A 13799-nucleotide genomic window follows, 5' to 3' on the forward strand; every position below is an offset into this window, starting at 1 on the left:
GTTAATGGTCAATATGAAAACAGAATCAAACATGGAAAGTCAAAATAAAAATTTTGAAAAGTACAGACTAAAATGAAAACGATTCCAAATTTTAATATTAAAAAAAAAAAAAAAAAAAAAAATCAATGAGCTAAACGACTACGTTCCGGCCCAATTAAACGTGCAAATTTGCCAGTCTCATAAACAGATAAACTCAGCTCCGAGTAGTTCCCCACTCTTATCCAAATTCCGAAAGAGAGACACTCTCTTCTCAAAATCTCAAAGCAACACTCTCAACTTTGTACAAACAAACGTTAATGGCAGTTCTTCTACGCTTTCTACACTCTCCATCTCTAACTCACAACTTCCCCACTGAACAACAACAACTCACACGCACGCCTTTGTCCAATCTTAGTACCTACAACTACAAACACAATCTCTCTCACTCCGTTTCCATTAAAACCAAAAGACGACTTAGTAATAGCAACTTCGTTTTGCGCTTCTCTTCTTCCACCACCCAAGAACAAGCTCAAGCTCCTTCATCTTCTTCTTCACCCAATGTTTCAACCGAAGCCCAAGTATTGGAACCAGAAACTGAGGAGTTTTCACGAGACAGACTGATTGCCCAGAACGTCCCTTGGTCTTGTACCGCCGAAGATGTTCGTACTCTCTTTGAGAAACATGGGACGGTCCTAGACGTTGAGGTTTTTATTCTTTTCTTTTCTTTTTTTAATTTGTTTTGAGCAATTTTATTTTGTGGGTTTTGTTTTTTGTTGGTTTTTCTGATATGGGTTTGTGGTTTTTTTTTTTTTTTTTTTTGGGTGTGGCGGTTAAGCTCTCTATGCATAACAAGGTCAGAAACAGAGGTTTGGCCTTTGTCACAATGGGTTCGCCTGAGGAGGCCCTCACGGCTCTCAATAATCTCGACTCGTATGTAAGCATTTTGGTTTTTTTTTTTTTTTTTTTTAATAATTAATTTTTTGTATGCCTGTAATTTTGCAATAGTGTTGTGTTGCTGAGATGAAAAGAATATCGGGAAAAGAAAGAAATTGGTATCTTGAGTTTCATATTTTACATCATTTGGCTACCTGAAAAAAAATTAGCAGACTTCCTTAATAAGTGTATATGACTATTTGTCTCATTTGTGGCTGTGTTTTATGTGTTTAGCTTATTTGATTAGTATTGAATTAAGAATGTTAACATGAATAAGTGGAAATACAAAGAAATATAGGATTTGCGGAAATTCCTTTAAAAATAGAGGTGACCCCTATTTGATAAAAAGGTATGAGAGTCACTTGACATTGTTTTGTCATGTTTAGAGGAGAGCAATGCACCAGTAAGATAGACTTATCAAAAGAAAGATAGGGGATAAAAAGGGTAGAGAAAGACCAAAAATAACATTAATAGTAGTAAAAAATGACATTTCAATTAAGGAAGTAACAGAGAGTATGACTTCAAATAGAATAGAATGTGAGAAAAGAATACATATGGTCAACCATGAATAGTCTGTTGAAAAGTTGATAACCGACCCCAAAATCTTAAGACTAGCTTGGTGGTTGTCATTGTTGGCTACCTTAGAAAACTCAGAGGTTTCCTCAAGTTAAGTGTATATGACAAATTGGCACATTCAGTCATTTGTGGCTATTTGTCAATGTGCCAATTTGTCATGTGTCTAGCTTATTTTGATCAGTATTGAGTAAATAATGATCTGCAATTGTTGTATGGATTCAAAGAAATTAGTTTGGAGTCTGTAGGATGATTTATATTAGTCTATATTATGATAAATTGAGTTATTTGTTGATAAATTCTAGAAATTTGAAGTTTATCTATATCTAATTGAAAGCTCATGGATAAATTTAGATGGAGACAATGAATATAGAGTCATTGTTTCCCAAATTACAAAATGTTAGCTAGTCTAACTTGGAGCTCTAGGGTTCCCTTGAAGCAAACCTCAGTCTTTTTATTTCTCTTGACCAAATTAGAGAAAAGTAATTAAAGAATATTTTAGAAAATTAATCCACTACTCGATCTGTTACATTAGTTAGTATCACTGTGTGTGTTTGTTTTGTTGTTAGGTTCATTTCTGCTGGTTTTTCCACTATTTGGCAAAGATATTTTTTTTTTCTTCCATTATATCTGCAGCACATAAGGGACAAGATTTGTGTCTTTAACTTGCCATCTTGTGGAGTTGCTGGTTTTATTTTCTATTTTGCTTTCTAGGAGTTCGAGGGCCGCACTTTAAAGGTCAATTATGCCAGGGCACGAAAGAAGAAACCTTCCCCTCCCCCTGTGCAACCAAAGCCATTAACATTCAATTTGTTTGTAGCAAATTTGCCATTTGAAGCAAGGTCTAAAGATCTCAGAGAATTCTTTGGTTCAGAGAACAGTAGTCTTGTTTCTGCACAAGTTATATTTCATGAGAATCCTAGAAAGTCCTCTGGGTATGGATTTGTGGCCTTCAAATACAAGAAAGATGCTGACGAAGCTCTTTCTTCTTTCCAAGGGAAGGTAATTTGGTCTTGATAACTGTGCTGAATCATTATGATTTGTGACGATGACTGTGGATGTGTTTATAATGCTTGATTGCATTCTCTGCTTGAATTTTCTAAGACTATTCCTAGTGAATATGATTGTATTTCATTTGAGAAGTTTCTGTACTGCAGATATTTATGGGAAGACCAATTCGAATAGCACGTAGTCGACAATTTGTTAAACTACGAGCAGAAGAGAATGCAGAGTCTGGAGATACATCAACTACAGAAGAGAGTGCAGAGTCTGGAGATACATCAACTGAGTTGAACTCTAGTGTGGAGCAAGCAGATACTGCTGATGAGAATGGAAAGTGAATTTTCGGAGACAGTGAATTCGCTTCATTTTCTTCATTTTTGTGATTCAGTAGGTAAAACTTCTTAAATTCAATGCTGCAGATAAGAAACAAATATAGATACTGATGTGGATGCCATCAAAAACTTGGGGACTATTACTTGGATTTGTATTCTAGTCAAGCTCTATCTTGGATCCTATCCACTATTTAACAAGAGCTCATCACCTTAATACCTTGATTCAAATTCATTTGTGTCCTTTGTTGTGCTTGTGGTGCCTTCAAGTTGAATTGAAGCTCTCCTCTGTTTTTGAATATTGATTTTCATGCTTCAGCAGGCCATTTTAGAAGGATCCTCTCTCATCTTTTCCACAACTGTTCTACTTATAGCTTTTAAAAATTATTCTACAGTTATTGCATTAGTAAGGAAGAGTGATTTGATTCAAGTCGAGGAAACAAAAAGATGTAGAGGAAGACCTAAATAACATTAGTAAAAGTAGCAAAAAAGGATATGGTGATTAAGAAGGTAATAGAGAGTTTGATTTTGGATATGATGGAATGGTAGAAAGGAATACATGTGAACACAATTAGTTTATTGAGGATTTATTGCAAAACCATAGTTTTGGGTCCAGGGCTTTGTTGTTGTAATTCTTGTATATGTCCAATGTATGTTGTTTGTGCCCACTTTGTGCCTTTCTTTTTATATATTAAATTACTTATCATAAATATATATTCATAATTTTGAATTCTACAAGATCCATATTGAAGAGGTCAACATTCCTTAACTAAAAGATGCTAGGTAGCATGCTATGGTCGTAAATTTAAAGACCCCGTTCAAGTTTCCTTTGGACTGGAATACCATTTTCACTCATCTCCCCTCTGTGTAATAATGACATGAACATTTGTTGATAGTTTAGCCTGTTGAACATACTGGTGTGACATTCAGATGGTTTTGCCTGGCAATATTTGGCTCTTCTGCTTGTCTCTCCCTTTTTCCTTCCTATAAAATAATTCATGTTCAGGGTATATGATCTGTATTGCTCATGGTGGGTAAGAGAGGCAAGGTGAACAAAAGTTTTTGAAATCCGATAGATTCATTCAACTGTTAAGTGTTATGCCCAAACCTAAAGAAAATTGTGCGTGTGGGAGGGGGGAAATTTGGCAGCTGAACTTTTTCAAACAGATATTTCTGTTTGATTTTTAGAGTATATACTATCTCTCTCCCTCTCCCTTGCTTGCAGGGATGTGTGTGCACAAATGCTTGGATTTCATGCTTAAATCAGTGCATTTCTCATATGGCGATGCAGAAACCAGTGTATTAGGGCCATTCATTTCCTGGATGTTCTTATACACATTTTAGATCTGTATTTTATTTTATGTTGATACTTCTTCCATGTTCTTTGATGTTGGCTTACCTATGCTTATTTGTTGTAGATCATTGCTGGTTTCATGTGTACATTTCTCTATCTTGATAGTTGATTCTGTGTCCTCAATTATTTGTTTTTTGTTTTTGTTTTTCCTGCTGAATTTGTGTGTCCTCAATGTTGCTTATGAAATTTGTTTGATAACAAAGTTGACCACAGTCACAGTGAAACTTCTTTGAATCTGATCACAGAGAGAGAGAGAGAGAGAGAGAGAGAGAGAGAGAGAGAGAGAGAGAGAGAGAGAGAGGGAGAGAGACCTTTTAATCTATAGATCCTTCTGATGCAGCTGATAGAAACTATCCTCTGATGGCAAAATGTTACTCAAAGCAGAAGCAATTTAAAACTCAGATGTCCACTCCATATTTTATACATTGGAAAACCTAAAATTTTCCAATAGCTTCTCTTCTGTAGTCAAACACCTGGCCAAAAATTTATCATTTATCAAATCTCCTCTTCTAAAATTTTTTTTCTAAGCCTTGAAAATATTATGTCAGAATCCATCATGATGTTTGTTGTGGCTATGGTAATGCGGTGGTTGGGAGGAAAAAAAAATCTGATCTTTCCTACGCCAAATTATATTTACAAATTAAGCTCTTGTTTCCTTTCCCCTTTTTTTTCCTCAGCTTTGAGATAACATAAGCTACTTCTAATGTGATGTTTGAATTGCTCAACTACCAAAGAATCATTGTTCTCAACTATTTGGCATTGGCTGCATTAGTCTTTTTTAACCCTCTTTTTACTTTTATGCTATTGAATTTTAACACGTCCACAGCAAATGTCCTTTTCCTCTTCTTTTTGGAGTTTGAGATCAGCTATGTGAAAATTAGTCCTTCAAATACAAGGGTGGAGTTAAACAAATAAAATTCTAGTTTCTAAATCCAGCCTTTGCTATTGATAATGTCATATACACTGGATGTTAATTACCCATTTGCAAACGAACTCGTATCAACTTCTGTTTTGAAGATATGTTGGCCACAAATCATTTGCACACAGGGGGCAATATGTAGATGCCTGTGTTCCATGAGAGCATAGCTAGAAGTGTTTTAGAGTAGTTGCTGTAAAAAGAGAGAATATTCATACCATTATCAATCTTTTAAGTATAAAGAGTTTGAGTTTTATCACTTAGTGACATTAAAAAATCTTGGTGGATAAAAAATTATTAATTATTTTTTTTAAGTATAAGTTGTTATTGTATAACTGCATAATGAACTTGTCAGATCTATGAACCCTATCCCTTCATTCGAGTGTTATAGTTGTTTGATTTTTCTGGATGTTCCTAATTGCTTAAGCATTTTTTTCTCTATTTAATTTCATCTTTCATGACAAAAGTTGTATGTCTATTCAAGAAACATAGGTAGCACATTGAATAATACATGATATTGTCCCACTGCCTTTTAAAACTAAGAGGTGCAGCAATAGTTTATAGGCAACTTTGTGCTGTACTGCTAAAACCTGAGAATAGAATGACAAAATGAGATTTCCATAGCTGATTCTAGATAGCTGGGACTGGGAGAATGCTTTGTTTGGGTTGGCTTCTTAGTTTAATTGATTGTTGAATTTATTCTATTTTATCAGTTTCACTATTATGACATTGTACGCTAAATCTTTTGACCTATGTCTTTGGAAAAAATTTCATTACTTCTAGAGCAAAGCTTCCTTCTATTACATAAATGGAGTATTCTACCGTGAATTTAATTAGAGGGATTAACTTTAATATGAGAGTAGGAAACATTATTCTTGGAATACAAAATAATTAAAAAGTAATAAAAGAAAAGAAAACTAGAAGAGAAGATCCTCTTGATGTTGAAATTCTACCTAAGGATTAGATATTGGCATATAGCTTTGAAGACATCATATTCATGCATACCATATTCTTTTGTACGCCTTTTCTGATCAAATTATTCGTAGTAAGTACAGGTTCATGCTACTCACGTGTTTAGTTAGTTTACTTGTTCTGTCAGGCTGTTGCGTAATTAGGAATACGCGTTTTGCAATGCTACTAAGCCATACCTATAGTTTTCATCTATGATGTGGATAAGTAAAAGGGTGACTTGCATATGAGGAAAAACCCATTTGGAAGTTTTGGTCTCTTGTCAATCTCCAATTTCTTTTATTTTTTATCCTTTACCTCTTTATTGGTCTCTTTTATAAGTTACAAACGGTTTAAGTCCCTGAAAAACAAAGAGAGATTTATGCAGATCACCAAATCCAAATATGAATGCAAGTCCTATTTGATTTGAAAAAATCCAACTTGATAATACATCCTCTCCGTAAAGCCCTATTATCTCTGCTAGAATATATTAAAGACACTATCATAGAATAGGTAAATAATGATTTTCTATATATTCCTACATGTGTAGACTATGGTTTTGTAATATATTATGCATTGTGTTTATTGTAACACACAATTCAAATAAGAAAGATACAGTTACTTAAAAGACTTTTCTATGGTCAAACATTGGCTATCATGTTAAATCATGCTAGTTCTCTTTGTTTCACACTCTCTCTCTATCATTTTATGTTATTATCATCATTATTTTGTTGTATACTTTATATCTTCAACAACCCCCAAGTCCCTTTTTCCATTGAAAGATTATTAATAGTTGCAGTGGATACAATTCAAGTTGCCACATAACCCTTTATTGACGTGTTAGGTGCGTAAGCTTTTGCTCACTTTATTTGTTTTTTAATCTACAAACAGACATTGACCCACTGACAGAACAATAATACGTATGTGTGGTCTACGCGTGAACTGTATGATTGTCTCGACCACGTCAGAACCAGCTGAGATCTGTGAGATATTAACAAGCTTGATGGCCAATGTCTAAGTAGTCTAGTAATTATATTTTGGCTAAATTAAAAAATTGAATTACGCTGTTAGCTTTCAATTTTGTTCAACACGAAACTACAAAACAACGTTGCCTTAAACTTCATTGCAGGAATACGACATGATCGAAGATAACTCACATGAAGAAGAAGGTATGCTGCATCATTTAAGGGATGGCAAGAAAATGTCACAACCGGGACTATCATGTTCCTCTCATTTCTCTCAATGCTGTTAGAACTGCCTCATTAAAGATCGTAAAATATTTTTATTTTAACTTATCCCATTCCTAGCTCGAGAGAACGGGACGAAGATGGGACACCCATCATCAAACCTTTGACCTATTCCTGTCTCATCCCATCCCGTTGCCATCTTTATTTTATTTGTGTATTTTTGTGTATTTTATATTTTTCCCCCCTTTCCTTGGGGGAATCCTATGAAGGGAAGTGGTTGGTGCGGGTAAAATGGACTAACCCAACAGAGTAGCTGGTCAGAATATGACGGACCCCAAAGGGTCCAACCAAATTCTAAAGTTGTCGAACCCATAACATATCCACCTTTTCAATTGGGACTTAGGAGATGTTTTTGTATGCTTTGCTTTCGTTGGTTTTTGGCTTTGGAATGTGGTGGAGACCCACTTATTAGTTCGGGTTGGGTTGAGTAATTATGCAATGGTTTTACCTTTATCACTTTCAGAACATGATGTACTTTACGACTTTTCATCACTGGTTAGGTGTAGGGGCTATATCAGAATTGGGACATCCCACCTTTCAATCTATATATTCCACTAATAAATAATAAAATTTAGCACTAACCAATTTCATTGCCTTTGTTTTCCTTTTGGCTTCAAATTAAAGGGATTAATCAAATCTCAATTCTCATGTTACCAATTTATGCCATATGTTGTACGTGCTTTTTATGGGCTGATTGATTCTAATATGTTGCGAATTTTGAATGCCCTTGAATATCTTTGATCTCTTTTTAATATTTTTAGTTTTTTTAGTGGGAAAATTGTTGTATGATTGTGTGTGATAATTTGATGATGAGCGGAAGTATGAAAGAAAGAGCACACACATGTTGCGAATTGTGAATGCCTTGAATATGTTTGATCTCTTTTTAATATTTTTAGTTGGAAAGTTGTTGCATGATTGTGTATGATAATTTAATGATGAGTGGAAGCACAAAAGAAAGAGTATACACAAAGGTTTACGTGGTTCAATTTAACGGCCTATGTCTAGTGTCCATAGTGATAAAGCCCTGGTGGCTACATATTATTTTAAGCACTTATATTACAATGAACCTAATGTAAGATCAATATACTAAAAATACTCAATTAACCTAGGTTAATCATAGACTAACCTAAGATTAATATTAGTATTTTACAAGTACATGGACCTACAATTTATTTGTGCCACTTGACCCATAATATATATATATATATAATTTAGAAAATTGAAGGATATGGAAAAAAAACCGAACAAAATTCTAACCCGATTTATTTTACATTCGTGTCAAGGATCCTCAACACTCCAATTTTTATATTTATTTAAAAAAAAAAAAAAATGCTTAACCCCCTGGCCCTGACCCTGATATTGAAAGAATTGCTCTCCAGCATTGTCCATCAAGAAGTGGCCCTTTGAGGATTTATCTATTTCCTCAAAAGTCCCTTTAGGGCTGCCACTTATTATTTATTTGGTCTGAGCCGAAAGTGTAGAGACCTTTTTCAAAATTAGTCACAAAAAGGAAAAATTAAAAAATATATAAATCAAACACTTTTTTCTTTTCTTTTTTTAACATACGATAGGATTTAAACTTATTATATTTCACTTTAAGATGATTACCTTTTTCCATCAGGGGTTTCATTTTATATGCTGGTGATATTTGATCTCAAAGTCTCACATCCGACAAACTTAACAAACTAGAGCCCAATATTTTTCTCTCTTTTGAAGTTACAACATGGAAGAAAAATTATCACAGTTCAGATATATGAATTTTATGCCTTCTACTACTTGTTGCCGACATCCGCCAAATCCCATTGAAAGGATTAGAGATGAAATATCATTATTAGGGAAGTGAGGTAAAACTCTTTGGCAGTGACCCATCGTAATTGTTTCTAGACCCACTATAACTATTGTTGTTTAATTTAAGTGCCTCGCCAACTTTTATCGGCTGCTTTTGGCATTCCACCAAATTTAATTTCTAATTGTTCTCAATTTTAACCCAAGTAGTTCAACTTATATTTGCTTTGAGATCCATGAGATCTTTCACAGTTCACCTCATGATGTCATTGATGACTATTATATTTTCTAGACCACTTTATACTAATGAGAAAACTAGGTGCATAATGGAAATTGATGTAATGCCTCTGACATGTAGACCTACTATAACTTAATATCATCTCTAATATGGTGAATCAAAATTTATAGCGGCTAATTTTACTATAAAAAATTTACAAAATAAAGCAATAATGAATTGACAAATGTGTCTGATGCCATATAAATAATATGATGAATTAATTTCTTAATATCTTTTTTATCTTGTATTTAAAAGTAAATCTATCTTCTTTGGCAACTTGGTAAACAACACTAGAGGCAGTCCCCCTATGGCTGTTGATAGCTTAAAATAAACTATTTTCCATGCTGTTTAGTTGAAGTCAGAGATTTTATCATCACAATTGTCAAAGGCCTCTTGATCTAGTAGCTTCTTAGACACCTTCCAAAGAGGTGAGCTTGACTGCCCTAATTATAAAAACAGAGAGAGATATCATTCAATTAAGATCTTCCCTTTTTTTTGCCAAAAAAAGAATTATAGTTCCCATTTACATGTATACAATGTCTCCACCTAACAACCCTGGCTGGTCATGGAAGGCTTTATTTTATCAAAGAAGTCGATGTCCTTATGCTTTCACAGCTCACATTTTCATTAACTTATTCACTACATTGAGTAGATTCCAAGCACATATTATAATCTTATCTATTTCATGAGCTTAATAATGTCGATTTCATTATGATGTTTAAGAATCTCTTGACTCTTCCAACCAATTGTGAGGCGTCTATCATCAACTCTCTACAGTTTTACGACCATAACAGCAACATCGAATGCAACAAATTTTAGTTATACATATTAATGGGCAAGAATGCCAAGAAAGAAATAAGCAATTGCTTAATTTCTCCTTTCATGAACCAAAGGGTTGCTCATAAAAGGATAATGTATGTTTTGGTTATGGAAAAAGTAAAAAAGACAACCAATTTTTTGGGCCAGAGGAAACTTGTAGCCTTGATAATTGATATTATTTATTTGTGAAATATGAATTTGACATTGCAATGAAGAGTTAACAATGGCGGCTCCAAGAATTTTGTTTAGGGTGATCATTAAAAAATTTTAATAAAAAAAGAACTTGAATATATTGAGTTACCGACAACAACAAAAAAAAAAAAAAAATAATAATAATAATACATGAAGTTTTACAATTTCTTTCCACAAGTATTCAAATTTTGAATTGTTATATGATAGTTCATTATAAATATTTATTGCCAATGTGGGTAGCTATGAGCCTATAATTATTTTATTTTGTTAAGTTTGTCTAACATTTTTATTTTTATACAGTTTTTATTATCTATTTGTTATTGTTTTTATAAAAATATTTTAAACTAAATGACTAAACTAAACTCATTGGCTTTGTATTAATTATTGACGCATACAACCACACTCGTTCATATATAAAATTATACACTAGTGTCTACTTAACCAATCAAATGCTTGGATAATCACTAACTTTACGTTTTTTTTTTCTTGAATTTTACTAACTTTATAACAAAAAGTTATTATAATATTAATATGATAACAATATACACACATGTAACAAACCATATCTATTTCCTAATTATTAAATTATATATATTTATATTATAATGTACACACAAACATCCACACACATCATAATTCACACAAATAATATTATAACAAAAAGTAATGCACACAATCAATATTAAACACACTCACACACATAATATAAATTTATAAAAAATATTGACACTTACAATTCACAAACACTTACTTTTTATTCTTAGAGTTAAAAATACCTGTAATAAGGGTGTGTAAAATTTAAGTCAGGATGTGTAAATATATTTTTAAGAAAAAAATTATAGTATTAAACTAACAAAAAATATATATTTTTTAATTGTGAAATATGAATTTGACATTGCAATGAAGAGTTAACCACATTGAATAATTGTTTCTCCAAAAAAAAAAAAAAAAAACCACTTGAATGTTATCAATATAACTATTTTTTTACAATTTGTTTAGGCGATAAGTTATTATTAGAACAACGTTATATTTATATGAATTTACTATTAACCTCACTTTTATTATACAACAATCATAATATGGAGCCGTTTATGACAAAAACATAAAAACAATGGAATAAGAATAACTTTATTTGACACCCTTATTTCTAGAAGGAAAAAAAAAAAAAAAAAAAAAAAAAAAAGAAAAGAAGAGGAGGGCCCTCTAACTTAAGCATTAGGTATAAGGTATGATTCAAGTAACCCCATAGAACAGAATTACCTATCATGAAATTTACTCATGAAAAGCAGGCCAAACTTTACTGACTCCGACCCCTTAATAGCACTATATAAGGAACCCCATTCCTCAACTACTATCCAAAAAGCCTCATTATCTTCTTCTCTTCCACAAAAATGGTTAGCTACAATGCTGGAATTGTGTGTGCACTCTTAGCCTTGTGTATGGTCGTGCCAAGCTTGGCCACTGTTTACACTGTTGGAGACACCAATGGTTGGGTCACTAATTATGATTATACCACCTGGACTAGTGGCAAGACCTTTGCTGCTGGCGATAGCCTTGGTAAGTTTTTATTTTTCAGCCCCATAACACACAAAATTTCCTTGTCTAACTTTTTTTTTTTTTTTTAATGGGAATTTCCTTGTCTGACTGCTTCAAAAGGAACTGTTTCATGTGACACTTTTAATTGGGTTAGGCACAATATTTCACGTGAAATATTGCCCTATAAAGTTCAATAGTTGCCTTTCCAAATTTTTATGTGATAGTATAGTATTCAATTATGGAAATAGATGACACATATTAAAGAAATCAAAGTGTCTTATAAAAATTTATTAGATATTTTAAGAATATAACAATGTGTTTTTTCCTATCCTCATATAAATGATAAATTCCATTATGAATTTAATTAGTAAGACTGACTATTATGTGAGAGGAAGAAGAAACATATTTTTGTACAAGTACTAATAATTAATTATGCCTTATATACCTCAAATGCAATAATCCCAAAATTGAAGTTGTAGTTAGTATTTTTGACATATAAGACAGGCAAAGAACAAATCAAAAAGACAAATTTATTTAAGATAAAAACAGTTTTTGAACCAAGATTAAACTTACATTTTTCCAAAATCTTACTGTGATACCGTTCAATTTTGACTGGTTTGTTGAGATCCATAAACAACTTCGAATTTTGAGATTATATAAAGTTTGGTTGATTTTGTTGTTCTTGTAGTGTTCAACTATGCGAGTGGGCACACTGTTGATGAAGTGAGCTCTAGTGACTACAGCACTTGCACTGTGGGCAATTCTCTTAGCTCAGATAGCAGTGGAGCCACCACCATCCCTCTAAAAACTGCTGGGACTCGCTACTTCATTTGTGGTATTGTTGGCCATTGTGGAAGTGGCATGAAGGTTGCTGTAACAGTTGCTAAAGCATCAACCACAACACCAGCAGCTGGAACACCAAGTACTAATACAAGTACCACACCCACAACCACTACTACTCCTTCTACTACTACTACTGCTACTACCTCAACTAATTCATCTTCAGGGACCATTCTTTCTCCAATTGTGGCTGTGTTGGCTATGACTTGGTTTGCTTTTTCTTTGTTGGTTCTCTCTTGAGTCTAGGCTTCTAGCCAGGTTGGAGGCAGTGCTCTTTCTTTCTTTTGGTGTCAGTCATGTTTGTATTGAGATTTTTTCTTTACTTTTTATGAATGAATAGGTTATGTAAAATTCAGAGATTACGGTAGAGTATTTGGGTATGTTATACCGTGATGGATCATTGAGGTTCATTCATGTTTACTGAGTCTATATTAATTTCTTGGAATCACAGCACACTCACAATAAGCAACACGGTACTTTTAGATGCGAATCCATACACTTGATTGTTAATGTACGATTAATTGATGAGAACACTAGAAAAAATTAGTTACCAAAGGAGGTAATTAGACTTGAAATGAATGGGAAGCTAAGTTGGTACACTCATGCAAGGCAGCTTTGTTATATTTCCAGGTCAAGAGAGTAGGAATAATTTAAATAAGTGACAAACTACAGATTATTAAGGAGTTTTCCGTATTAATGCCGCACCTTCATATATAATTCTATCAAAAGTTTCGAAATTCAATTGAATTGTCTGATTCTTCTCATAAGAAAAACCTAAATTCAAATCTGCTTTCCAAATGAGCTCTAGCTCAATTGCATCTCCCCCCCTTATACATTCTAGGTTGAGGGTTAAATTGTGGGTTCAAGAATCAAGACCGGTTAGTTGTGTGTTACTTACCCAAAAAAGAAAAAAAAATTATCTCCCTATCATATTTACTTAATTGATTTTTTGGACTGATTACCTAGCAAAAGTGGATTAATAATGTTTACGCCATGTGTCAGTTTCTGCTGTTATATTTCTTCTTTTCATTTTTCTTACAGATTAAGAAATTTTCTTAGAAAACAACAC

At 33.1% G+C, this 13799-nt stretch overlaps 2 protein-coding genes across 3 annotated transcripts; both read left to right on the forward strand.

Annotated features, from left to right (window-relative positions):
• The first annotated feature begins 184 nt into the window (after positions 1-184).
• LOC126709169 (28 kDa ribonucleoprotein, chloroplastic) lies at positions 185-4293 on the forward strand. Of its 2 annotated transcripts, XR_007649329.1 has the most exons (5): positions 185-683; positions 815-913; positions 2200-2487; positions 2643-2878; positions 4042-4293. XR_007649329.1 is itself a non-coding variant. In XM_050409285.1 (4 exons), the coding sequence occupies exons 1-4, from the start codon at positions 297-299 to the stop codon at positions 2823-2825; spliced, it is 957 nt and encodes a 318-aa protein (XP_050265242.1). In that variant the 5' UTR covers positions 185-296; the 3' UTR covers positions 2826-3047. The 2 variants fall into 2 exon arrangements, 1 of the variants encoding a protein (XP_050265242.1); XM_050409285.1 differs by lacking the exon at positions 4042-4293 and having other exon boundaries at positions 2643-3047.
• Positions 4294-11696: 7403 nt separating this feature from the next.
• Positions 11697-13150, forward strand: LOC126709182 (blue copper protein). Its single transcript, XM_050409302.1, has 2 exons — positions 11697-11911; positions 12579-13150. The coding sequence occupies exons 1-2, from the start codon at positions 11746-11748 to the stop codon at positions 12968-12970; spliced, it is 558 nt and encodes a 185-aa protein (XP_050265259.1). The 5' UTR covers positions 11697-11745; the 3' UTR covers positions 12971-13150.
• The last annotated feature ends 649 nt before the right edge of the window (positions 13151-13799 follow it).

Source organism: Quercus robur, chromosome 2 (genome assembly GCF_932294415.1).
Source record: "Quercus robur chromosome 2, dhQueRobu3.1, whole genome shotgun sequence".
NCBI classification, from domain to species: domain Eukaryota; kingdom Viridiplantae; phylum Streptophyta; class Magnoliopsida; order Fagales; family Fagaceae; genus Quercus; species Quercus robur.

What these genes read in the sequence shown, in the direction of transcription:
- LOC126709169 (XM_050409285.1), top strand. Translation starts at nt 297, where the DNA reads ATGGCAGTTCTTCTACGCTTTCTACACTCTCCATCTCTAACTCACAAC. An exon ending in TCAATAATCTCGACTCGTAT is followed by an intron (nt 914 to 2,199) that starts GTAAGCATTTTG and finishes TTTGCTTTCTAG; the next exon opens with GAGTTCGAGGGCCGCACTTT. An exon ending in TTTCTTCTTTCCAAGGGAAG is followed by an intron (nt 2,488 to 2,642) that starts GTAATTTGGTCT and finishes TCTGTACTGCAG; the next exon opens with ATATTTATGGGAAGACCAAT.
- LOC126709182 (XM_050409302.1), top strand. Translation starts at nt 11,746, where the DNA reads ATGGTTAGCTACAATGCTGGAATTGTGTGTGCACTCTTAGCCTTGTGT. An exon ending in TGCTGCTGGCGATAGCCTTG is followed by an intron (nt 11,912 to 12,578) that starts GTAAGTTTTTAT and finishes TTGTTCTTGTAG; the next exon opens with TGTTCAACTATGCGAGTGGG.